General features: G+C 54.5%; 1 protein-coding gene across 10 annotated transcripts in view; it reads right to left on the reverse strand.

The window, feature by feature from the left end:
- The window catches only part of CMKLR1 (chemerin chemokine-like receptor 1), a 58,762-nt gene extending 32,560 nt beyond the window's left edge, over positions 1–26,202 (reverse strand). For 2 of the 10 annotated variants that reach the window (XR_011505397.1, XM_070516220.1), the window contains exon 1: positions 2,771–3,304. Coding sequence is in view for 1 of the 10 variants with exons in the window: in XM_070516220.1 (XP_070372321.1) it covers positions 2,771–3,224 (454 nt within the window). In the remaining 9 variants the exon portion in view is untranslated. Of the gene's footprint in view, positions 1–2,770; positions 3,305–14,100; positions 14,294–14,339; positions 14,509–24,961; positions 25,199–25,505; positions 25,770–25,835 lie in introns of those variants that run through there. The other 8 variants (XM_070516223.1, XR_011505398.1, XM_070516221.1 and 5 more) reach the window with 8 other exon arrangements.
- Positions 26,203–26,571: the final 369 nt, after the last annotated feature.

Below are 26,571 nucleotides of genomic sequence, written 5' to 3' on the forward strand. Positions count from 1 at the left end.
CAGAGGAGGTGGGGACAGATTAGATGCATCAATCAGAGCTGACATTTCTTGAAGGCAGACCCTTTGCTCCATTTTATTCATTGCTGCTCCAGGACCTTAAATAGTGCATGACACTTAGGAGGCGCTCCATAAAATTTCTTAAATAAACGTATGATTTGACAGCTTACTATGTGGGAGGCATTTCCATGTTATTAACTCGTTCCCCCCATGAGTCTCGTGAGGTTAGAACTATCACCAAGCCCCATTTTACAAAGGAAGAAGTAGAAGCTCAGAGAGGTTACGTAACTTGTCCAAGCTTGCCCAGCCTGGAAGCTGCAGAAGAAGGATTCGAACCCAGGAGTCTGCGCATTCCGGGTGCTATGGTGGATGTCTGTGTGGACACAGCAGGAGCCAGGAGGAGGAAGGGCCCAGTCCCAGCTGAGGGGGAAATCGTAGAAGGGCACAGAGGGCACAGCACGAGAGAAGGCAGGGCGGCAGGACAGAATAGAAGAGTTGGGAGCTCGGTGGCCAAGAATGGAGGAGGAGGGCAGGGTGGAGAGGTGGGAGTATGAGAGATAAGGCCGGAGGCATCATGGGGCCTGGTGGGAAGGAAGGCCGTGGGGCCATGGTGAAGAGCTGGCACATTAATCTGAGGCAGCAGGGACCAGTGAGGGCTCTGTGCAGAGCAGGGCCGTGGGGAGGAGAGAGGGGATCCATGAGCTGGGAGACAGCACGGCGGTGACCTGGGTGTGGAGACGGGGAATGGCAGCAGGCAGGACCGACAGGACGTGAGGAGGGACTGAACCTGGGGGGGCAGCAGGGTAAGGCGGCAAAGATGCCCCAGGGCTTCTGGCTGGCATAACACGGTGAGAGAGGCACCCGGATGGGGCGGGACCCTCACTTGGAGCCCGCACGTGGAAAGCACCCTTTCTGGTACCTGAGCCCTGAAGACTCCAAGCCTGGATCTCCTTCCACCCGGCCCTGGGGCCCCCTCTCCATCACTCCCACCCCCACGCGGCCCCAGGAGCTCACACAGGGACCCTGGGAGCCTGCCGGCCAAAAGCCCCTTCCACTGGTTCAGGCTGGTTCGTGGCGGGGCTGGAAGGGTCCTGGGTGTGGAGAGAGGAGAAGGAGAGAATGGTTGATGCTAAATGACGGGGCGGGGGACATCTCAAAGATGCAACTTCATCCCCCCCTCCATCTTCCACCCCAGCAAACCTGGGGAAGCATTGGGGGCTAAATGTAGCAACCAGACCGACAGGGCTCCTGTTGCATTCCCAGTTCGCTGTGTGACTTTAGGCGAGCACCTTCCCTCTCTGGTGAAGCCTCAGTTTCCACATCTCTAAAAATGGACAAGTTGGACTGAGAGGGGAAGACTTTGAAGCGCAGGAGACGGGGAGAAGGAAAGAGAAAGAAAAGAAAGTTGGGGTGTGAGTGTGGAGGAATCTGGGGTCTCACAGGTAGGAGAGCCAAGGGCAGCCGCCTAGGACAGCTTATGTCCGGAAATGTTACTATTATGTTATCACGAGTTATTTGCCGAAACAGGACTTTTGGAGAAAGCTAAACACCCAGCCTATCCAACTCAGGCTGTCACCGAGGCCGGGTGGTGGAGGGACCCCCAGTTCAGGAGCCAGGCAGCCTGGGTTTAATCTCAGCCAGCTGTGGGGCCTGAGAGAATCATTTACACACCAAGCCTCAGTTTCCCCATCTGTAAAGTGGGGGAAGTCACTACTTACACCTCTTACACAGAACTATTCTGGGGTTAAATAACTAGACACTTGTAAAGTGCTGAGAACAGATCCTGGCTTTGTTCTCTCACCATCGATGGAGAAAAGGCTAAAAGCGTGCACATCGGGTGAGCGTGCGCATGTCTGTAATCCTGACGTCCCAGGGCTCCAGGCAGGGGACGGAAGTAAAGGGGAAAAGGCAGCTCAGAACTGGAGACGGGTGGAGATAAGCTGCAGAGAGAGGAAGGGAGGGCCCTGGGTGTGAGCACTGGTCTCTGTTCCCCTCGGCCAGCCCGGGGGGGTCAGACCTGGGGTCACTGACCTAGAACAGGGCTGCAGGACTCCTGGGAAGCCCTCAACCATTTCCCATGGGAGGGGCCCCTGAGGGGACCTTGGAGCCCAAGTCCTTTCAAACCAACCCGCTCCCTTGTGCCCCAGGGGTCCTGGCCCCCATGCACAGTGCCCAGCCTTGCTCTGTCCTCATCACAGTGCTTCCCAGCACCCGGGTGGGCTGACAGCCTGGTCACTACAAGGCTGGGCAGGCGGTCAAGTGGGATCCCGTCCTGTCCATCAGCCTTCCCTGAGTCTCACCAGCAAGGCTTCTCCGTGGGGACTCAGAGCCCTCACCTGGCACGGAGTCCCGGGCGCAGCCCTGGGGTGAGAGGGACAGAGACTGAGAGGCTGGGGACGATGATATGAACCCCCAGTTATGCGGTACCAACTGCACATCCAGTGCCTCTACTCAGAACAAAGCTGCGAGGTGGGTGTTTTTATTTCCATTTTGCAGATGTGGAAACTGAGGCACAAAGAAGCAAGACCCCACAGCTAGGAAGAGACAGAGGTGGGACTTGAACCTCGGCTGTTCTGACACCAGGGCCCATGTCCCCGATCACCGTGACTGCCCTGACGTTCTGTGACCTGCCCACTGGGGACCCCTCCCCCCAGTGCAAAGCCCTGCGTCCTTGCGCCTGCTGCCCCCACCTGTGCCCAGGGCTGGCGGGGCTGCAGCATCTCACACATCTACAACCCGCCTCCAAGAGCCCCCAGCGACCCCACTCACCCACCTCTGGACCGCGCGGTCACCACACACCAGGGTCCATCCAAGGCGGGGGCTGCAGAGGCCTGTCCAGCGAGGGAGGCCCCCGAGAGATCTCTGAGCCTGGAGATGCCCCTGCCGCACCCTGCCAGCCCGAGGCACAGGGGCCCTGGGGCCCTCAGCAGGTCTGGGCCCTCGGAATTCCCTGGCTGCAGCCCAGGCAGCTGACGACAGAGCTGGCGCTGCTGCCAGCACCCAGGCCGGCGGAGTATGAGCTCCCACCCCGTTCCCAGGCAAGGGGGGCGGGGGGGGACCAGCTGCCCTCCCCCTCGACCCTGCACGGCACTGTCACCTTTCCCAAGGCCAAGCCCAAGACTTGCCCAGGATGGGTCTTGCTGGGAAAGCTCCCCACCCCCCCCCCCATCCCTAACGGAAAAAACAGCCTCTGGAAGAGGAGGAAATTCCAGAATCCTAAAAGCCATTGCTGGACAGGCTTTAGGATCGAGGGGTCTGCCACCCTCACGTTGCAGAAAAAGGAAAGCGGCCTGGAGCAGCCGACAGCTTAATCCTCAGGCGGCCAGGTCAGCGGGACCCCACGCTTGCCATGTAATCTTGGGTCCTGGACTCAGTCTCCCCATCTGCACAGTGGGTTGATGTAAAAATGACGCGAGATCACAAATGCAGGGTCTTCAGGGAGACCCGTCATCCCAGACAGGCTGGTCACCCTACAGATGTAAAGACCCCGGCTCCGGAAAATGCGCCCCTTGGCTGTTAGGTTTAAAGAGAGCGACTTCCGGAGCCAGGAAACATCAAGTCGGAATTCCAGCTGTGGAATCACAAGCTTTGTGTTTTTCACTCAATTAATTCGGCAGATGTCTGTGGTGTGCCACGCACGGTGCCAGGTGTGGGGATGCTGTGGGGGGCAGAGGGGCGAACCCCGTGCCCAGGCAACATGTGGGGGTGGCCTTCAGCAAGTCGCCTCCGCCTGGGACCTTCCCTCCTGAGTCCCCGAGTCCTTACTCGTCTCCCGAATGACCTTTGTTCTCATCTCCAGTCGCCTCTTCCTTGCAGCCCACCAACAGGCCAGATCTCCCCCAAGCCTCAAGGAAATAAAATAATCAGAAATGAACTCTCCCTGGGCTCTGCCGTTTTTCTGTCCTCCCCCACCCCACCAGCAGAATTTCTAGAAAAACACAAGTCATTAGAAAGCACGGCCTTTTTGTGCTAAACTGAACCCCAGCAAGCTGCTCTCAACCCTGGTTCAGCACCCTGGAGTCACACAGGACAACGGGCCACCTCCTGCCCCTGGCTGCGGCCCCTTCCTCACTTCAACTGCATCATTCTTAACCCCTCGCCTGCCGGCCGCTACCAGCTGGGACCGCGCTCCCTGGGCAGAGGGGCGAGGTGCTGCCAGATGTTTTCGCTTGTGGGTTCGTTGATTTGCTTAATTATTTGCTCGGTCCAGAAGGGAGGGGAAAATATCTTGCAAGGGGTGGCCAGGTATTCAGGGGAACCGAAAGGAAAAGTGAGAGCGAAGGAGGAAGGGAGATGTGGGTGGAGGCCGAGGACGGAGCCAGGGCTGGCGGAGGGGGAGAAAAAATGCAGACGATAAGTAACATCCTAAATACTCAGCATGGGCGGGCCTCGCAGTGGACACCCGGGCTCCCAGTCTGGAAAAGGGGAAGCAGTTCCGGCAGTCACATGCCCGTGCCAGAAACAAACCCGCTCCGGGGACTGACAAGCCTTCCCGGGGCCGGGGGCAGGAGGACTTCCTCCAGAGGTCCCTGTGGAGAGGTGACCAGCATCCTCAATGGCGCCCTGACCGTGGACACAGCCTCGAGCTTCCGGATGTTTCTGGAGAGGCTTCCAAACCCCTGCTGCTGGAATGCGGGGGCCCCGCCCCCCATAAGCCTGCGGTGCTGCCCCAAACGGCAGCTCTCAGTAGGAGCCGCTTTTCCCAGCCGCCCCACTGAAGGAGCAACAGCGTGTTTCAGCCAAGACATCCAGTGCTGGCTTCCTCTGGAGAAAGTTCTAGAATATGTGGGAGCAGGCCTGAACTGCGAGGCCATCGAGGCGTTCTCCCTGACTTCTTTCTCTGAACTGACGCCTCGATACTGTTAGCAGCGGTAAGCAGGACCCTCTGCTCTGTGGAAAATGCTAGAACCCAGCCTCGCTCTCTCCCAGCTGGGGATGGGCCAGGGGCGTCGTCATGCTCCCTCCTCCACGCTCACTCGGGAAACAGGATGCCGACAAGGACACTCGTGACCTCTATGTAGATGACCCTAGAGCCCGGTTTATCCCTCTTGTCCCAACATACGTGTTAAGAGTGCCACTTTCACTCTAAAAGTGTCCCCATTCGGACAATAAACCATGAGGTTTCCCCACTCACAGATCTACCCTCCTCTGCCCCACAGGAGAGGGGCTGGTGGAACAGAAGGCTGGAGCACTGACCGGGCCCCCGAGCTGTGCTGGGCCCTGTGAGGCAGGTACCACCAAGATCCCCATTTGGCAGATGAGGAAACTGAGGCTCAGAGAGGCTGTGGTTGCTGTTTAAGAAGGTAGCCACGTGCCAGGCCCCTGTGCCAGGAAGCTTCCAGGATTTAGATGCCCGTGGGTTCTGCACAGAGACGGCTACTGCCATCACCTCTGTTTCACAGACGCAGAGACTGAGCTCAGAGCGTAGATAAAAAGGCAGCCTGCCGAGGCCCCTCCGGTCTCCGCCTGAACACCCAGATTCCAGAGGCAGCTTACTTCAGCCCACGAGCTGTGTGCTCTTGGGCAAGTGACTTGGCCTCTCTGAGCCTTGGTCTGTCTCATCTGAAAAATAGGAGTGACTCTGGCAACTGCTCTCTGTTGTTGAAGGATAACCACCCACTGGGAGCACCCGGGAAGGCTCAGGGGATGTCCAGGTGTCAGTTCCTACTGGGTGGACGAGGGGAAGAACAGGACTGGAAATCGGACTACCTGCATCTCAGCCCCAGGGTGTCTCCTCCCAGAAGCTCACAACGCCCAGCGGGACCAGCTGCACGCCTTTCGGGGCCCGGTGCATGTGGACGCACAGGCCCCTTACCAGAAAGTACTAAGGATCTCGAGACAGTGACTGCGGGACATCAGCCAGCGAGGCCCCTCTGAGCCCGGGCCGCCCCGGTCACTAGCCCACGAAGCCGGGCCTGCCCCTCAGCTCTCGGGGGGGGGGTCGGGAGAAGGGTCCTCCCCACCTCAGGCCCCAGCAGGGCGGGGATTGGTGGGGGCGGTGACCTCAGTGAGAAGGAGGGAGCAGGGGAGCCAAGAAGGGGATAGAGAGAGGGACAGAGAGAAGGCAGAGGGAACAGAGAGCGGTGGCACCACGGTGTAGACAGAGCCGCGAGGAGCGACGGGCGTGGAGGAAACACAGGGGGAAGAGGAGACAGAGAAATGCGGCAGGAGGGGGACAACGAGACGCAGGAATGGGGACGACAAGGACAGAGAGATGCAGTGACAGTACAGAAACCGCAGAACAGCAAGAGTGGGGAAGAAAGAAAGCCAGAGCAAATGCAAAGACTCAGAGACAGACAGACAGACAGACAGAAGAGGAAGAAGCCGCAAGGGACCTATCTGCCGGACTCCTGAGAAGGTTCAGGAAGACCTGACGGGCCCACCCTGGGCGGGCAGGGGTGGGGCCCAGGATCAGCTGGGAGTGGGAGGTATGGGGGCATTTCCCGCGTATTTACAGCAGGCCCAAGAGCTATGAGGGCAGTCCTGGGGTCTTTCCAAAATCCCCAAGGATCAGAGAACTAGGGGCGAGGCGAGAGCCCAGCAGAAATGGGAGGGGCGTCGCCTTGGGATGGAAAGTTACAGCCACAGGGCAGTTGGTGGCCACAATACGCAATGGGGGCTCATCAGTGTCTCTGGTTAATTTTAACAGGAAACGGTAAGTATATTTAATACACAGCCTGTCTGGTGCTGGGGTGGGGGCAGAGTCTGGGCACCCTGGCAGAGAAGAGGCTGGCTGAAAGCCCTAGCAGCATGTTTTCTCAATTCAGCCTGGGTCTCCAGTCATTATCGTCTCTGAAACATCTCTCCAAAGTGAGCCCACGAGGACACATTCCTTTCCTATAGTCACCTCACCTCACGGAGCGTTCAAGGGTTCTCTTGGGATGAGACAGTAAGTCCACTGTGAGAGTCAGTTGACCACCCACGGCCACAGGGGGCCACCAGGAGCACATCCCTTGGCCGCTGGAGGGAGGAGCCGGCCCTGCGTGAGGCTCAGCAGGACCTTCTCAGGCTGGGTTCAGATGGGCCAGAGGTTCAGATCTTCCCCTTGTGACATCAAGGAGCTGAAGTCGGGCAGAACTAAGTTTAAAATCCCTAATGTGTTCGTGTGATGGTCAAGGAGATAATGGCGATGGAAGTGGTGGACCTTAGAGCTTATAATCACACTTCATAGCAACACTTACTTTTAGCCTAATGGGCATCCATTCACAATTCTAATTTGCCTCTTTTAATTTAAAGTTTTGACTGGGCAACACAACTCCATCTAATGGGTGATGTTCAAAACCGCCTACAATTAGAAAAAGGTTAGAATGTAAATGCTTACTCCTACCCTGCCACCGGCCCCCAGTCCCCACGGCGCCCATCAATTTTTATTAGTTTTTCATGTCTCATTCCAGAGTGTCCTTAGGCAAATACAAATGTAGATTCTCATTTCTCTCCTGTTTTGCATAAAAGGTAGTATACTATACACACTCTTTTGCAACTTGTCTTTCTTACCTAACCAAATATCTTGGAGATGATTTCACATCAGTGTGTCAAAAGCATCTGTCCTTTTTGACAGCTGCGTAGTATTCCACCATTGGATTTGTCATCATTTATTCAATCAGTCCCCTGGGGATGGGCACTTAGCTTGTTTCCCCGTCTCTTACTGTTACAACCTATCATTACGTATGTGTTACAACGTGGCAATCAGTCATTTTCTGTGTGTATCATCTCCCACTTATTCTTAATAGCACCTGGGGCTCTCAAGCCCTTATCTTCTATGATGAGCAAACAAGTTTTAAGCCCTCCCTTTGCACTGGCTATTCTCTGTTTTAATCTATCGAGAAAATGCTTCCAAGCCCCTTAGACTGTCGGCTCCCACAGCACCGGGGCTGCGTCTGGGCCAAGGTCTCACAGGGAGTCAGAGAATCTTGATGCTCATCCCAGCGATACCGGCTGTTCCAACTGGTGATCCTCAGTCTGCACATTTATCAAAGGGAGACAACAATCGCTCGCAGCACCACTGTGGGGATCAGAGACTGGGAACGAATTCTGTGCATGTAGGAAACTACCCACGGTGTCAGGGAGACAGGCTTAAGCCCAAGGCCCCCTCGATAACCCCAAAGGGTAGATCTGGACCCTCTGGGTTCCCAGAGGAGAAGCCGGGCAGGCTGGAGGAGGCAGGCTCTGCAGAGAGCAGGGAGCGACAGGCCAGCCAGCAGATTTCCGGTGTTGTCCCCAATCTCAGGGCCCGGAGCCGAGCCCTCGAGGAGCCATTTTCTGGAGCTGGCTTGGCAGCCGTGAGCAGCCCCGGGCAGCCGCCAGCTTGAAGCTGCTTTCTGCTGTTATTCTGTTTTAAAATAAAGCAGTGATCGCATTCCTGGGGTGTAGAGAAAGCTCTCCCCTCCACGAACTGGCCCTCGCCTTTCCGGCCCCTGGGGAAAGGATCCAAAGTAATTTTCCACCCACTGCGCACGAAGAACAAATTCTGGCGGACAGCGGGGTGCCCACCCCACTCCCAGGCGGGGTCCCTATCTCCCTCTCCACGGCACTTACATCTTCCCAACTCGCCACCCAAGGGCGGGCCCAAGCGGCCAACAGAGGAGCCTTTGTCTCCCTCCTCCCTGCTTCCTCACCCTCCTGCCAGGAGCCCTGGTGACGTCTCCACCGGGGCAGGTTTCCAAGGGCCCCCGCGGTTTGCAGCCACGAGCAGGGACCCTCGAAACCGCCGTGACGCTGAGCATGAGAACCGCTGTCGTCATCCCTCTGGGTCCTTCTCGTCCCTCACTTTGCTCCAGCCTCCCAGCGGCCCTGATGACTAACCCCACCTCACAGATGAGGAAACTGAAGCTCAGAGGCTTCAAGCCTCTCACCCAAGGTCACACAGCTAGAAAATGGAGGAGGCAGGACTTGAACCCAAAGCCATCCTCAGTGTGTGATAGTGAAGGGGGAATTTTCTGGAGCCAGACCATCCACGTTCAAATCCCAGTTCTGCCACTCACTACTTGTGAGACCTCTCTGTTTCTTAAATTCTCTGTGCCTCAGTTTCCCTATCTGTAAAATACAGCAGTAACAGCACATACCTCATAGGGTGGGTATTAGGATTAACTAAGAGAAGGAACATAAAGCACGTAGAACACTGCCTGGCCTCTGGTAAGTTCCCCGTGAGTCATCTGCTGCTATTCCTATTATTATTATTGTTGTTGTTGTTGTTGAGTATGATTATGATTCTCACAATTATATGGCATTGTCCTAGACGTGAACGTGGTACAGTCCAAAAGGAGTGTGATTGTAAAAAACCTCTCAGAGCTTCTTTCACACTGAGGTGTAAGTATCTGATGACAGATTACATATTTCTCATTCACACATTCAATAAACTTTACTGAGTCCATATTATCTGCCAGGTACCAGGCAAGGAGCTGGTAAAACAAAGATATAGTTCTTACTCCCTTGAAACCTAAAGCCAAGCAGAGGAGACAGACGATGAGTAATCATAACACAGTAAGCCTTGCATGCCAGGGGAACATATGGGCTTAGTATCAGCTCCAGCTGGCAAGTCAGGGAAGGCTGCCTGGAGGAAGCGAAACTTGAAGGACACGTGGGAGTTGGCCAGGCCGGCATCGCAGGCCAAGTGACCAGCAGAGGCCGAGGCTCGGATGCACAAGAACTTTGCACATTCACGTAATACGGCTGGAGTAGAATGTTACGAATGGAGTTGGGATTTAAAGCTTTCACGGTGGAAACTCAGGCACTGTGTGGAGCAGAGGCAGAGTTTTAGCAAGAACATACAGACCCTGAGTCTCCCTAAAATCCCAAAGCGGGGGGGGGTGTGATAAAGGGAAGAAACCCTGGGACTCTCTCCCTGAGCCCTGGGAGGTCTGTAACATCTAAGGTTTTGGTGCTTTTCCCCAAGTTCCACCACGAAACCCAACCCACTCCAGGGATCTAGGACTCAGAACTAAACGTCCCAGATCCCAGGCCTCCACCGCTCCCTCACCCTCCCTCCCCAGTTTAGGAAGAGCCAAAAGTGCCAGGCCACCCCCGGGACCCTCACTACCTGCCTGGTCACCCAGGGGCAAAGCCTTTTCCTGCCCACTTTCTTCTTCCTCCCTCCTCTCAGCTCTTCCTCCTCCCTCTGCTTCTCCTCCTGGCCACAGTCACAGACACTTACTCTGCCCTGGCCTTCCTGCCTCCCCGGGGCCCCACCCTCCAGGGAAATGAGCCCACCCGCAGGCCACGCCCACAGCCACACTGGCTCCACCCACGTTTCTGCTCCTGGGCACCCCCACCCACCCACCCAGGACACCCTCCCGGCTGAAAAGCATCCCTTCCTCCATTCTATCACAGAATAGATGCCAGGCCCTGGAAGCTCCAGCACAGTCACAGTCAAAGAAACACAGTCCGACAGCAAAAGCACTTATAAATAATTTGAATTTTTACTGCCGTCTCTCAAAGCAGCACAAAGAGGATTGTAGTCAATGTTGTTGGGGCCCGGGTCTGATGCCCGTTACCGGCGGGGGGGCACTCATCCCATAGCGGCAGAGAATGCTAGATGCTCCTGGCTCCCAGCTGCCTGCTTCTCCCGAGAACTGCCCTCAGCCACACAGGAGCTGCCTCTCCCCAGCTGCCCTGGGGAATGGCACGGGCTCCAGTGCTCCCTGGGGCATCGGGATGAGGCTGGTCTCTGCCCAGGACCACATCCTCACTGAGCTCCTCACCCACCCCCGCCCCACCCTGTCCTTGAATGCAAATGTACAGTGTGCCCAAAAACTCACTAATTGAAGTAGATGATATTTTAACACAATATTTTCTAAAAATCTAAACTAATACACAAAATGCATGATGAGCAAAATATCAACATTTTAACTCAAGATGGGATGCAACCCTGAACTCTCATGAGCCTGCCTCCCTCGCCTCACCCTAATCCCACCCTGCCCAAGAGCACACCCTCCCTGCCTCACATTCACCCAAATCCTTGCCTCAGGCTCTGCATCTGCGGAAACCAACCTAAGACAGAGATCCAGCTCCGAACCCAATACAAGCCTCTCAGAACTTTCTTTTCCTCATTCCTCTCCTGTGTATCCCCCATCGTTACAGACGCCCTGATGCCCCTCTCTCAGCTCCTCCCCACAAAGTCCACTTCTCATCAAGACTTTGCCCTCCCTCCCAGATAAGGCAGGCTCCCGGCTCCCCTCCTGCTCCTCTTCCCACCAGCCTCCTTGTGTCCTTCTTGCCCAAGATCAGCATCTCCCCTTTTCATTCTCTCTTCTCCGGTCCTCTCTCTGCCCACCGCCCTGACTGATTCATGAATGGAGCCCTCACAGGGGAATCCTCTTGTCCTGTTGCCCAGTTGGCACCCACTACGCGCCAGGTACATTCCCCCCTCCGCAGTCCAGCTCTGGCAGCTGGAACCTTCACCGCCCGGGCCCAGCCTCTCGGTTCTTTCTGGTTGCCCCCTGTCAGCCACATCTGTGCTCGCCCAGCTTCCCCCTGAGTGCAAAGGAGCCCAAGACACCATCTGAGCTCAGTGAACTCCAAACTTTGGGATTTCATGAACCAGTTACATCCCCCAAACAGCCTTGAGAGTGTCCTAGAGTTTTCGCCTTTCTGTGTTTGCCAAGTAAGGACACTGCAAAATTAAAACCATATCCACCATTTCAGGAAGGAAATGACATGTTAATACCAACAAAATCCGTAGGACAAAGACTCATCTCTCATGGTTGAAAACACTTCGCTTTACGAAAACATTCATTCTATGGTCAACATTTTCTCCTTTTTTTCTTTCTCTGTAGGCTGGCAAAAACTTGGCCACATACACGTTCCAGTGGGCTGGGGCTGTCAATCTCCTATTCGACATCAGGGGAAACTGAGACCCAGAGAGCAGCTCTGTCTTTCCCCTCCAAACCCTGGTTCTTGAATGTCCCCCGAGGGAAACAGGAAAGGAGAAGATGCTGTTCCAACTCTGTTCCTGCTTTCAGAGAACATGCCCCACTTCCCCTCTCTGAGCCCTGAGCCTCCAGATCTTCCAGACGACACGGAACTGGAAGGTGCCAGCCAGTCGAGCATGGAGGACGTGGGGTAGAGGCCACGCCCGAGTTCATGAACCCGCACAGCCAGAGAAACAGGACTCGGCACCAGGCCACTTTCTCTAACGTCATGTTTGGGCCTCAGTTTCCTTTTCTGGAAGTGAGTTCTAGGCCCCTCGCTAACTCCCAGCTGCCTCACAGACAGTGGCACATGAGCCAGGGGTGGCGACGTGGCAAAAGCTGAACTGGCTGGAGAAAGAGGGCTGGCCCCAAAGCCAGTGCTTCAGATGAGAGGCACCGGGGAGATTTCCAGCTTCAGAGAGACCGAGGGATCCGGACACCAGAGCTCCGGGGCTCCAGCTGGGGGCCCCAAAGTTTGCATCTTTGGGCAAAACCAAGCACTTTCCTGTCCCCACTGGAAGGGGCTTCGAGGCCCTAGGTGCTGGCTGGGTTCTTGCTGGTTCTTCCCTCTGGGAGCCGGCCGTGATTGGGGGCGAAGCTGTGAAAGGATTTGGGTCTCAGCTGTCCAGGAAACATGCTCTGGCTTCCCAGCCACAGATGTAGGGCAGCATCCGGGAACATGGCTCACCACAGTGGCACCTTTGCAATTGTGGTTAAAGTTGTCTGGGTTCAAACTCTGGCTCTGTTGCTTACCAGCTGTGTGACCTTGGGCAAGTCACTTAACCTTTCTGTGCCTCTATTTCCTCATGTACACAGTGAAGAGGCGAGGGGAAGAGGACTCAGTCGTCTATGAGCGCCCGTGTCAGGCCTGACCATCCATGCATTCTTTACTGCAAGTTTCTCCAAATGAGCCACAGAGACAGGAATCCAGAGCACAGACAAGGGCCAAAGATTTCTGAGGGCTACAGTTTTTGTCTTTAAATGCACGGGAATATTATGGCACCACAAAATTCCTGTGCGTTTATTTTTTTTAAAACAAAGCCTATGCCCTCCAAATAATTTTATGTGTTTTAAAAATAAAGCACAGGACCTCAAAATAACTTGAGTGAGGGTTCGGTTTTCCCTGAGGGAAGGAGGGGGCTCCAGACGTTGCCCGGATCCTGTTACTCAAAGCACGAGGGGCGCCCTCTGCTGTCGGGGCTCCTCTGTCCGTTCCCTCACTACGGTTTTCGGAGCACCCAGGATGCCCCAGGCGCAGGGGTGTGGGCACCCGGGCAGGTTTTCTGGACAGCCGAGACCCGCCTCCTTCCACAGCATCGCCCCTGACCACAGCCGGGGAGAAGAACCACCAAGAACCCAGCCGGCACCTGGGGCCTCACGGACCCCTCCCCTGGAGACAGGTAAACTGTTCATTTTGCCCAAAGATGCTCCACTCAGCCTCTGGAAGGCTCAGGGCACTGGCTGCAGAAGAAGGCAGGGAGAAGGGAAGAGCAGGAGGGAGGAGGGAGACGGGCAGGAGGGGTCACACTGAGACGACAAGGGCCAGGCAGCCAGCCCTTGACCCTGCTCCTCACAGTGACCTTGCTCTGCGCCCCAGGTCTGGGGCGACAACACAGAACCCCAGAGCTTTGCAGACCCCTGAGGAAGGCGACTCGTGATGCCCCAGCATTTTCCATGTGTCATCCTAGGGGAGACGCAGGCTGGCCACCACCACCCCTGGGGAAGCCAGGTGATGCCCAGAGAGGCCTTTCCGATGGTTCCGGAAACATCCCTGCCCCCGGCCAGGGGCGAACCTGACTTCACCCCAACACCCTCAACCACTCAAGAGGGCGCTGATGCAGGCCCAGTTTTCATGAGCGCGCCTCTCGATGAGATGAAGCACCTTGCACGAAGCCGCACGGTGAGAAGCAGAGAGCGGCAACGCTTCTCAGTAACCCGCCCCATGCCCGGGGACGCGGACGGCGAGCGACAAACAGTGGATGCCGTGCATCTGAGTGCCGGGACCCCAGCTCAGCGCGTCCCCTCCGCGGACTCCCACTTCCAACTTCCCCAATTCCACTTCTCTCCTTTCAACAACTGGCTGTGGCAAATACCAAAAAAACAAAGACAAACAATAAAGTAAAATGTGGTCTCCCCCAGATCCATGTCTCCTGCCCCCACCCCAAAACCCCGTGAGGCAATGTCGTTCCCACCCCACCTTCCAGACGAGGAAACCAAGGACGCACAGCTAGGAAGTCGAGGAAATTGAAGCCAAGCGGTCCAGTTCTAGAAGCTTCGGCTGCCACGCGGTCCTGCCTCTTCAAACACACGGTGACAAACGTGCTCCTCCCCACACTAATCCCCAGCCTGGTGGCACCGGCCCCTCCTCTCCCAGCACCGGCTCCACCGCCCGCTCCAGGAAGGAGGGCACGCCCGGGAGTGAGGAGATGCTTTTACCAGCTCAGCAGAGGGTGACATGGACCCCAGACTCTTCATCCAGGACACAGGACACAGCCAGAGGAACCGGCTCTGCCCGCGGGCTCTGTCAGAAAGTGGGAGTCCAGCGCGAGGGCAGTGTAGACACGGGGTGTGCCAGGATTGCATCACTTGCCCCCACAGCCTCCCAGGCTTGCCCTGTTTCTCTGAGCTCTGCTGACGCGCAGCTTTTTCACGTAAAAAAAAAAAGTCTGCCCATTTCCAGCCACTCCACCTACCAGAAAAGGGAGGGACAGAGAGGCCTGGTGAAGGTGTGAACGAGTTGGAGCTACACACTTCTCTTAGAGAATTGACTCAGTGACTTCCTGTTCTCGGGTCCTTGCACTGGGGACGCTGCTGCTCATTTACCACCAGGAAGGTGCCTGGCCAAAAGCTCCTCTCACCTTGTGTCCACAGTGCCTGAGCATCCACCATCATGGACACTCTGCTGGCTTAAGCCACCAGGCTCACCAACCCCGACTCCTGCAAGCTGTCGTCAGCTGCAACCACCTCAGTGTGAAAGAGTTGATTGCTTTGGTTTTCAACTGGACATCTGGATGACAATGGGCTTTTGAGGGAATGGGGCATGAGACTAATAAGTCTTGATCGAGCTAGCAAAGATATAAGAGGTGGCCCTAACTGGAGTAAGGAGGGTCTGTGGCGTAGGTAAAGTGGAAAGGCCTGGAAATCACAGATGGGGAGAGTAAGTGGGCTCTGGAGAAGGGGCCTTCTGGAGTACAGGCAACTATAGGAGCCTGTCTCCCGTTGTTACGAGCTGTGCGGCCTTAGGCAGCCAATGAACCTCTCTGATCCTCAGTCTCTGAGACTTATCTTGGACAGGAAGACATGGCTGCCAACAGGCTGAGGGTTGGAGCAGGAGGGGGCAATTAAAGAATCCAGTCTCACGTCAGAAAGTATTTACCAAGGGCCTCGCATGCACCCACTCTCTTTTTAAGTGCCCAGAAGCCTAAGGCACGCCCACTTTACAGGGCCCTCCTGAGCACGGGGTCCACTGCCAAAACCTTTAAGTGGATTATCTCATTTAACCCTCACCACACTACTCAGGACAGATCCTGTCAGCGCTCTCATTTACAAGTGGGGAAACTGAGGCCGAGAGAGAGAAGCCGACCTGAGATCATCCAGCTGGTCACTAAGGGACTCAGGATTCGAACTGAGGTCTGTGACTCCAAACTGAGTCATGACGCTTAGGGCCCCACAGCGGGCAAAGGGCTCACACCACCGGAGGCAGGTGCATTTCACAGACAGAGGGAGGCTGGCAACGAAGGCATCCTGGGTTAGAGGACAAAGGAGCGCGTGCGCACGCATCCTCTCTCTGGGCCTCGGTCTCCTCGGCGGTCATATGGGACCGTTTGCCCAACCTCGCACATCTCTAATGAGTCTGCCGGGATCCGTCCAGAGTGACCAGCCCCAGAAGACAATCTTGGTGGCGGGAAGGTCTGGGCAGAAGCCCAGCCTGGACTCTGCAAGTGAAAACAGGCAGTGGAAACAACGCAGAAGGCTCTCGAAGGAGGAAGGAGGGAGGGGGACGGGGTGCTGGCTCCCCAGCCTCCTGGAAAACGTGAGACGCCAGAGCTGCGAGAGGGCTGAGAAGGAGGAGCGAGCAGAAAGCTGGAGTAGGGGCCAGCCCAGCGGGCAGGAGGAGGCCCAGGGTCCCAACCCCGTGAACCACCCCCAGGCCCCCCAGGAACCAGCGATGGGGGGGCCCACACCCAGGCAGGCTCTGGAACCTGCCCTCCCTTCCCCAGACCCTGTTTCTCTGATTTCCTTCACGTCTGAGGCTTTTCACGGGAGGAGAGGTTAAAACAGAAAAAGAAAGGCCCATTTAGGCCGGACAGGCCCTACTCACCCCAGGAACAGAGAGGCTGGTGGCCCAAGGTCCCCACCTTGGCCCTGCCAAGTTTTCAGCCCAACGCAGGAGATGGACGGGCAGCCTGGGCCGAGCTACGCCCCTGGTACAGTCCACACCTGGCGTTTCCCAGCCTCTCGTGACTCAGGACTTCCAGTCCCCACCGCTCCTCCACCCCCGCAGCCAGCCCCCTCGCTCCAGGGCCACATTTTGGTTTTCAGCCCCGACTCTGAGCCACATGTGATTTCATGTAAGCCACACAATAACACCCCTATGAGGAAAGCCCTTCCATGATCCCCAATTTACAGTGGGGGAAACTGAGGCACAGAGCAGTTAAGTGACCTCTCCCAGGTGTCAGAGCCAGCAGGTGGCAGAAACGGATCTCAAAACAGGTCTGCGAGCTGGTGGAGTTCCTGCTTCTACACAGTGGGTGGCCGTTCCTTTTTTACTCCAGGGATGCCCTTTTTCTTCGTGACCCAAATCCCTGACAGTTGATGAGACCCCCTGTGAGTCCAGTCTGTCATAAAAGAGACTGAGAATTGCCCGCTCTCGCTGAAGACCCACTCGTGACATCAGTCGACTGTACCTCCCCTTCAGCTGGGGAGCCAGTGGACCCCTTGATGCCCAGCCCGGCTCAGTCCGGCTCCAGCAGGTAGTGGGGACCTCTGTCCCCTCAGTAAACACGTCACGGGCCGACCACAGGTGCCATCTGAAATTAACTTTCTTTAACCCTGGAGGAAATTCTTCATTTCTCCCAAAGTGTGCCTACATCAGTCAGCAAGTTCTGGGCCTGACGAGAGAGGAGGCTCATCCCTCAGTCCAGAAAGCCACCAACGCAAAGAAATATTCTCCCCTCCGAGCTGGTTTACGGACCAGACAATCCAGGAGAGGAAACCACAAACTGACATGCCCTCTGCCAAGTTGGAATTTCAGACTCAATTAGCTTGGGATCGTCTGGAATCTTCGACTGTCCAAATGTTCGAGGTTAAGCACGAGTTTGGAGAGGGCGAGGCCTGGGGACAACAGGATGCTGTTCCGGTGAAATGGGGAATCTTAGACCACCCAGAAGATTGGATGAGACCTTCAAGGCCCCACAGAACATCCAGACTCCCTCCGGCCACTCCCTGCTTCCACCCACTGCACCAGACAACCCTCGCTCGTCAAACTTCCGAGCTCTGCTCACGCTGCTTGCTCTCCTCGCCTGGAGAGCATCTTTGATTTCTGGCCAACTTCTCCTCCAGGCACTCAAGGCCTGCTCAACCTTGGAACCAGCTCAAACCCATGTTTCCTTCTCCAGGCACTATTTCCTGACACTTCCCAGATCAAAGCCACCCCCTTTGCTCCCGTAGGACTGCACCCTGAATGCGCCAGTCAGGCACGAACTTGAGTGCATTTAACCGTAAGCTCTTGGGCAGAACGGCCCAGGGTTCACCTACGGCACTGCATGGATGATGGACAGAATCGTCATGGGTGATGTGACTCAGCAGCAGCTGGCCCGGGCATCCTGCTGTTCAAGCCGACCCTCCGGCTGAACGCCCCACTCTGGTCACACACTCGTCTTCCTGCGCAGCTGGGAGCCCCTGAGGGCTGGGCTTGTCTCTTCCTGTATCCCATGCTCCCGGCACACAGCAGGTGCTCAGCAGATGCTGCTGGGGGGCAAGGAGGCTCTATCCCAGCTCTCCCACTCCCTCCCTCTGCTCCTTTAGACAAGTCCCTCTCGCTTCCTCAGCTGCAGTTTTCCCATCTGAAAAGTGCAAGTGTGGACTGACTCAGCGCTGCGATCTCAATGTTCGCGTCTACCCTGCTAAATCCATATATTGCAGTCCTAACCCCTAAGGTGATGGTATTAGGAGGCGGGGCCTTTGGGTGTTGAGGGGGTCGTGAGGGGGGAGCCCTCGCGAATGGGATTAGTTCTCTTATAAAAGAAGCCCCAGAGAGCTCCCTTGCCCCTTTCAGCATCTGAGGACACAGCGAGAAGTCTGCGACCCAGAAGAGGGCCCTCACCAGGCCCTGACCTCAGACTTCCAGCCTCCAGAACAGGGAGCAATGAATTTCTGCCATTTAGAAGCCACCCCATCTGAGGCATTTTGTGACAGCAGCCCGAACGGACTAAGACTCGCAGGAATGACCAATGATTATCTCAGGTGACCACTGTCACCAATCAGACTTTAAGGTCAAGTCTGGTTGGCAGACTGTCTTTAAAGATGGGTTCTGACATCGCCCCCTCTACAGACGCATGTCACTCCCCCTACCAAGACGTAGACTCTGTTTCACCTCCCTCTGAATCGGGGCTGGGCTGGTGATTTGCTGTGACCAACATAATGTGGCAAAAGTGACGCTATACCAGCCCCAGGCCTGGGTCTCGAGAAGCCCAGCGGCTCCTGCTCTCACCCTTTGGAGCCCTGAGTCTCCAGGGGGAGAAGTCCGGGCGGTCCTGCCACACGGAGAGAGACAGCAGGAGTCCCAGGGGGATGCGAGGCCATCTTACACATCCCAGCCCCGGCCGAGCTCCCGGCTGAATGCAACCCGTGAGTGACCCAACCCACACCATATGGAACAAAATGGCCATCACTGCAGAACTCTGCCCAGTTACAGAATGGTGAATAGGTGAGTCCTCTCAAGCCCCTATGCTTTGGAGTGGTTTCATACACGGAGATAAATAACTGAAACCTTTGGGTTCAGCTGGAGGGACAGACACGACTAGATTCGTGACGTCGGCCACCGCCCATGAGTGAGGTGTGTAGAACTCCATCCCTGGGTTAGAGAATGTCAAGGTCAGTGTCAATCCAATTCAAAGAGAAACTCAGACAGAGACAGGACTGGAGGAAACTGGGCCACAGCGACAGGAGAACAGCAGAACCGGGAGCTGCAGGGTCTTGCAGCCGAGGGGACAGAGACAGCCCCTGCCTCGAGGCACCTCAGCTCCTGGGAATCTTCTGGGTGAACACAAGCCTGGCTAGAACCTGTCTGCCCCACCCCCCAGTTGCACACACATCCTCAACGATGAACTCTCTTCCTTCAAGAGAATAGGAGGGAGCTCTGCTCCTTGCAGCCCGTGAGCCAGGCCAGAACCTCTCCCCAGCATGGGGCAGAAACAGAGGGTGTCTAGAAATGGCCAGTGCCCGACGTGGAGACCCGGGGACCACTGGTTCATGTCGAGCCCTTCACCAGGTTCCAGGTGCCACGCTAAGCACCTAACTCGAGCGCTCTCATTTCCTCCTAACCACGCTCTCATTTCCTCCTAACCACCACCTGTGGAAAGCATAAGGCCATCCCATCTCACGGGTGAGAAAACTCACTTGCTCAGAGCCAGGAGATTTGTAAGAAGTGGAGCAGGGGCTTGAATCCAACCTGAATGATGCCAAAGCCCGGGGCCTCAGCCAAGTTTGATAACCACTCCATACACGCTGGGACAGCCTCGTGGGTTGCTACACCTGCATCTGTTTTGATTGGTCCGTGCCCCGATGAGCCACTGTAAATACAAGGATGGCCATCTGGGCCCTCAATGTCCAAATTCAGGAAACAAATAGACGCAGGTCAATGTTTGAGATACCCCTCACTGTGGTGGGCAGAATAACGGGCCCCCAAAGACGGCCACGTCCTGACCCCCAGAACCTGAGAACATGCTACCTGGCATGGCAAAAGGGACTCTGCAGGTGTGATTAAGTGAAGGATCTCAAGATGGGGCGATTATCCCGAATAATCTGAGCGGCCCAAAGTCACTGCACAGGTCCTTATAAATGAAAGAGGGGGGCAGGACACCCAGTGATCCCGTGTGAGGAGGCTCACTGCTGCCAGCTTCGAAGATGGAGGCAGGGGCCATGAATCAACCAACGGGGCAGCCTCTAGACGGCGGAAAAGACAAGGAAATGAATTCTCCCCCTAGGGCCTCCAGAAGGAATGCGATCTTGCTGACACCTTGATTTTAACCCCATGAAATTCCTTTGGACTTCTGACCTCCAGAATTTTAAGATAATAAACATGTGTTGTTTTAAGCCACTAAGTTTGTGGTGATTGTTATAACGGAAACAGGAAACTTATCCACTGGCTATCTGAGCTCTGACTTCATCTCACGCTCAGGAATTCACAGATTCTGACAACTGTTCACACAAGCTCTGATAATGGGATGGATGTATTTCGAACGGCCCGGCCCTCGTCCTTAATCACCGCCCCAGGTCATTTATTGAGCTCTGCAGAAGCTCTCAGGAAGTCCGAGACAAGAGGAAACAGGGGTCAGAGAGCTTATGCGAGTCGCTGGAGCTCACACAGGCGGCTGGTGCCAAAGTCAGGACTAGAACCCAGGTTGGCCTGGCTGCACCACACCCGCTTCCCACCGGCCCTCCTGTTCTCTGACCTCTGATCCCCAGAAGGAAAAACCCGGCGCTTCTTGCACCCATCGCCCCACCCACCCACCCCCTTGCACAAGAGCACGAGCCCAGGGCTAAGATCAGAGGACCCAAGTCATGTATCCTAAGAAAGCAGAACCGATTCTGACATTCTGCCTAGACAGCAGCTGACATCCCAGCTGAGTCAGCTGCTGGAACTTTCAAGGTTGCCAGAGCGCCTCGATGGTGGGTGGAGCCACCCCCCCCTGCCCCCCGCCCCCACCACTGGACCCCGGGACTTCTCCACCAGGCGAGGCAGGAAGCCAGAAGATTGAAATGACCTTTCCCAGCCTGGGAACCTGAGGTCACAAGGCACCAGATGCCCACATCAAGCCAGACGTGCAAAGGTGAATTTCAATGCCTGCTTGCCTGAAAATAAAAATAGAAATGCCTTCAATGGGTTGACCATGTGCTGTTCTCAGTGCTTGATGTATATTAACTCATCTAAATCCACAACAACTCTATAAAGTAGGCACCGACAGTATCCCCACCTTACAGATGAGGACACTGTGGTGGCAGGAGGTTAAGGGGCAGAGACGGGATCTGAACTCCAGGGCGGTTGGCTGTGGAGTCTATGACCATGTTGTGCTGTCAACCGATGCCAACCAGGAGGTAGTATTTCTTTCTTTGATCACACTGTGTGGAATTACTGCCTCTTGGTTCCATCCAGCAGGGCAAGAAATTCTTCTCTTTCTCTGCCATGCTTGTGCCCATCACTGCAAAAATATAGAGGTTCCAAAGAAAAGCAAATTAACTGGTTTCCTAATTTTGCCTGAAACCAGCATGTCCTGGAGTCCAGAAGCAGCACAAAGTGGCTGCCAAATCACAGCACCTGCCTCCCAGGCCTAGCCTAGGGCCTCCCCTTCAGCCAGGGGCATAGAGTCCTGGCCTGGGAACCAAGAGCCCCAGGTCCTAATCCCACCAAATGACCTTGGGAATGTCACTTGACCAACCCGGGCCCCGCTTTCATCGTCTCTAAAATGGAGGCAAACGGAAGTATCCAGAGGCCCTTCCACAGTTCCATGAAGGCAGGGATCCTGCCTCTTTCATCATTCTATCCGTGAAACACCAGACACATAGCTGGTGCTAATAAATGTTTGTTGAGTGAATGAATAAAAGTACTTGTTACAAGTTTGCCTCCTCTCCCTCGATGGCCTTAAGAAGAGGAACTGAGCCTGATTCATCTTCAGTTCTCACATTGGTTCAGCTTTCACTCTTCACACAGGAAATCGTTCCATAACACGCACCGCACGCCTGGCCCAGTCAAAGCCTCGGCATCATCCAGGACCCAGAGGCCGTCAGTCTGGGTCCTCACGTGCCGTCTCTTTCTCTTTTTTCTGGCCAGTGGCTATAACACTTAGCCACATTGGGCTGACCAGGCCGGCACGAACACCCAGCTGCCTTCTGATCAGCAAGCTGGGCTTATTCTAGGGACCTGGGCAATGACTCTTGCACTCCCACTTCCCTTATGCCCAGTCCCGGGGGAATACAGCCCAAGGAAAGCCCCTAGCCTAACCACACACATACACACACACACACTTGCACGCACACACACTCCAACGTGCAATGGGACCCTAGGACAGGAGTAGGATTTTCTGAGTTCAAATCCCAGTTTTTTTGCTTATCTGCTCTGTGACCTTGGGCAAGTCCCTTTACCTCTCTGTGCTTCATTTTCTTCATCCATGAAATGTGGATGATAATCCTGAAGGCTTTCCATGTAGGGTTGTAGGAAGACCCAATGAAATAATGGATATGATCATCGTTGGCTCTATAAATGTGCCATGCTCAGTAAAATCGTTATTTGTATTTCCTTTTTCTATGAGGGAAAGAGAATTGCCTAAGTGCCAGGGAAATCCATGTTTAGGAACCTATAAGGCAGGAATTTACTTAATATATTTTATGGGTATTTTCTTGAGGATAGGAAAGTACTTGTGGATCCAGATTATCATGTTAACTTCAAGATTGACTAAAGAAAATTTAGCCTTAGAATCAGAGAATGGAAGAGAGCCAAGATGTCACCACATTTGCGGCAAAGACAGCTAGCTGTCCACAAAAGTGCCCGCTCCCCACCCACAGTACACCGCTGTAGCTGGGAAAGAACTGCCCTTGCCAAAAACTACATTTCCCAGCCTCCTTTGCAACTCGATTGGCCACATGACAGGTTCTCACATGGGGCAGAAGGCAGTCAGGAAGCAAAATGTCACTGCCCTGCTGTCTTTCATCAGTGATAATGTCCAAGGGAATAGTCAGGGTCATGAGACGGGTCACTGAATTGCTGTGTGGAAGAGGGTACCCTCCATTCAGAAATAACTGCCTTACCATAAACATCTGTTTTGTTTGAGCCCTTCTACATGTCTGGGTCTATTTGTTACTGCAGCCACTACCCTAACTAATACAACATTCAACTGCCTTATTTACCAATGAGACGATTATAGCCAGAGAGTGACAGTACCTTGCCCAAGGTCACACAGCAAATTCAGCAAAGGTCAAGAACTTTGGTATCTTAAAAATTTGGAGTAGATGTGCAGTTTTCAAATAAGTGTTCTTAGAGGCCCTTCAGCAATGAGAGTGAGGTTCAGTGAGCTGGAGTCTAGAGTCTTCTGCTTCTGTTTCAACCAGAATAACACCACTTTTATCTGTTTCCAAATTGCACTTCTCTACATATTTTCATTAGAGGAAAGGTTTCTGTGGCTTAAAATAATTTCAAAGCCAGCAGACTGAACGATTGCTAACATGATCTGACGCTCTGTGGTTCTACAAGACGAAGTTTCACTTCTTCTCTGCCATGCCTCCTGGCCTCAGCTGCTGACACAGGACATGCGGACTCACAGAAGTACACAAATATTTGCTTAGAAAGGAAAAAAAGGGACCTCAGTGTGCAGCCAAGAATCCAGAAACCTGGACAAAGGGCAAAGAGAAAAGATGTTCGAGTACTCTAGCCCAGTGGTTCTCAAGTTTTGGGGTGCATCAGAATCATCCAGGGGAGCTGGTCCAAAATGCAGACTCCCAAGCCTCACCCTCAGAGATTCTGATTCAAAAAACTGACGCTTTAAGAAGCATTCATGATTATTCTGATGTCAGTGGACCCAGGGTTGCACTTCAGAAGCCCTGAGTCTACTTCATAGCCTTGAAACTGGCGGTGATAACTGCACCCACGCAGCATAGCTCCAAGAGCATGACGCAGGCTTTTGGTTTTCTTGTACCATCACAATAAAGTGGTTTGCAAACTGAGAGGCGTTATTAAGTAAACATCCAAGAGATGAATCCACCTCCCTACCATCCCATTTGACAGATGGTGAAACCGAGGCCTGGTTACTTTATTCATTCAATGAGCATTTACTGAGCACCTGCCATTGCGAGATCTTATGCAGGGGACTGAAGACTCAGAGAGAATAACACCCCAAGTCTGGCCTCAAGGAGCCCCCAGGCTAGTAGGCGAGACAGACAAGATAACCAACAATTACAACACAATGTAATGGGCACCATGACAGGGGAAGTACGGACCCTGAGACAGCCTAGTGGACAGGCCTTGACCCAACTGGGGGGATCTTATCAGAAGGGGTCAAGCCAGAGAGGGGAGCAACTTGCCCAAAGTCAAGTTCATCTACTCCCTGAAGTTTTGGAAGAATCCAGAGAAGGTCCCTGTACACCAACAGATAAGTCTTGCCATGGGCTTCTCGGGGCCTGACACCCCACCACTTGAACATCACTGGTTTAAGTTAAACCTTCTTTCTTAAGAAAATGCCAAGCCACCCTCCTCCCCCTCCTGGAGGCCTGGATTAGCCAGTCCTGTTCATCTCAGCCACCGAGGCATTTAGCAGAGCCCTTCCTTTGATCAAGTCTGGAGAAAGCAGGAGAGACAGCAAGAACCACAGGGAAGACTGGTCTTGACAAGGGCGTGGGCAATGCCAAAAGGGAAGTTGGGGACCAGGCCTCTTAATGGAAAGAGAAGGCAGACGCAGGGCCTGGCCACTTCCCCACTGGCCTCTCTGAACCACACAGGTCCAACTGACCAGACTTACATCGAGTAGCAGTTACTCAGTCCCTATGATGTGTTGTTTCTTTGAAATTTTCCCCAAAAACTGGTGTGTATGGCTCACCCACTCAAAATGTGCTAGTCTGAAAGCAGAAGGAAGAGTGGAATATTTTCAACAGATAACACTGGCAAAGGGTTCCTATCCTTCATATACAAAGAACTCTTAAATGTCAATAAGAAAAAGATCAACATGCCAAGAGGAAAACAAAGAGAATGGACTTGAACACAATAATCAGAAAAGGCAACAATAAGGTTATAAAAGATCATCGGCACAAACAAAGAAATGTTAAATGAAGCAGCCAGACATTATGCTCACCTTTCTCATCAGGGAAGTTTTAGGAGATAGTTAGCAACCGGTGCATGAGGCCATGAGAATGTCACACCCCAAATTGGCATCAGGGGAGTGCAGGCCGGCACACGCTCTGGGGACAATGTGCCCAAAAGCCTCAAGAGCCTTAAAAACAGGCGAACCTTGACCCAGCGATGTCACCTCTGGAAACATATCTGTCGGACACTCATGCAAAGATGATTTATGAGAGCGGTCATTGAAACACTGTTTATAATAATGAAAAAAAAAAAAAAGAAGGAAGGGAAGTTACCCAACAAGATAAGTGTTGGATAAATGCATGTGGGTATCCACATTTATAAACTTATATGGGTCAGGTCCATTGGAGGCACTCAACAAACATCACAGGTAACCTACTGAGTGAGCGAGGGTGTGAGCGATGGAGAGAGGCACCTGAAAGGCCACCTCTGGGTCAGCACCCCCTCCTAAGAGGAGGTACAGCCCAGCGGCTAAGAAGGTGGGCTGTGCAGTCCATTTCATTCCAATCTCACACACACCCCCCGCCCCAGCTTACCGTCTCTGCAGCCCTGAGCTGGTGCCTTGCCCTCTCTGAGGTTTTGTTTCTTCACCCGTAGACTGAAGACAAGGAAACCACCTCCCTTGCAGGGTTGCTGTGAGCATTCACAGAGTGACTACGGAAAACGCTGAGCTCACTGCTTTGAAAACTGGGGTCACCTTGCTATGTTTTACAATTAGCATGCCTTACTTTGGAAATCTGAGCATCATAATAGAACTGTGTTCATTTTGATGAAAACTGAATTTTAAGAAGAACCAAAAAACTTCTGTCTCTACTAGTATTGCCCTCTCATGGCCCCTGGGGTCATGTCAAAGCCAAGCATGATACCTTGTGGCTGGTCTCGCCCAGGTCTTCCAGAGGGTTCCCCTCACTTCAGGCCACTCCAGGCTGTGCAGGAGACCCGTGTCCCTCGACTTCTTTCTGCCAGTCACCCGGTTCTCTGACTGCGGCTGTTTGCCCAGAAAGCAGTTCATCCATTCATTCAAGATCCCTTGAACTCTCCCGGAGGGCAGCCCAGCCTAGAACACCCTCATGCCCTTTGGAGGCTCCCAGGGAGACCCCGTTCTGTGCTGAGCTCCCTGCTTGCTCGGGCTGCTGTCCCGAATGAGACAGAACTCTGCCAGAGAAACAGCTGGAGGCAGGAGAGCGGGAGGGAGGGGCAGGAAATTGGGCTGACCGAGGGCGGGGGTGGCCAGCTGCACGGAGTGGGGGCCTCTGCCAGCCCAGGACCAGGCTCGTGGGTGGTGGCTGGTGGCAAGGCCAGCTCAGGACGACCCTCCCCTCTGGCGGCCAAGCCCAGCTGGGAGCAGTGCCCACGTCTGAGCGCAAACAAGGAGCACATGCAGCCCCGCGGCTGGGAGAAGGCGCCCGCTCCCTGCAAGGGCCTCGGGAGCTCCAGACGGCCGGCGAGACTGGCTGCCGGATATCCCACCGCCCTGGCCACCGCCTCACCCCAGCCCTGTGCGTGCTGTTCCTTCCACCTGGCCGCCCTTCCTGCCCCTAATTGTGCCCTGATGACCTCCTGCGCTCTCTCTCTCTCTTTTTTTTTTTTTTTGTAAATTAC

Source organism: Equus asinus, chromosome 8 (genome assembly GCF_041296235.1).
Source record: "Equus asinus isolate D_3611 breed Donkey chromosome 8, EquAss-T2T_v2, whole genome shotgun sequence".
NCBI lineage: Eukaryota > Metazoa > Chordata > Mammalia > Perissodactyla > Equidae > Equus > Equus asinus.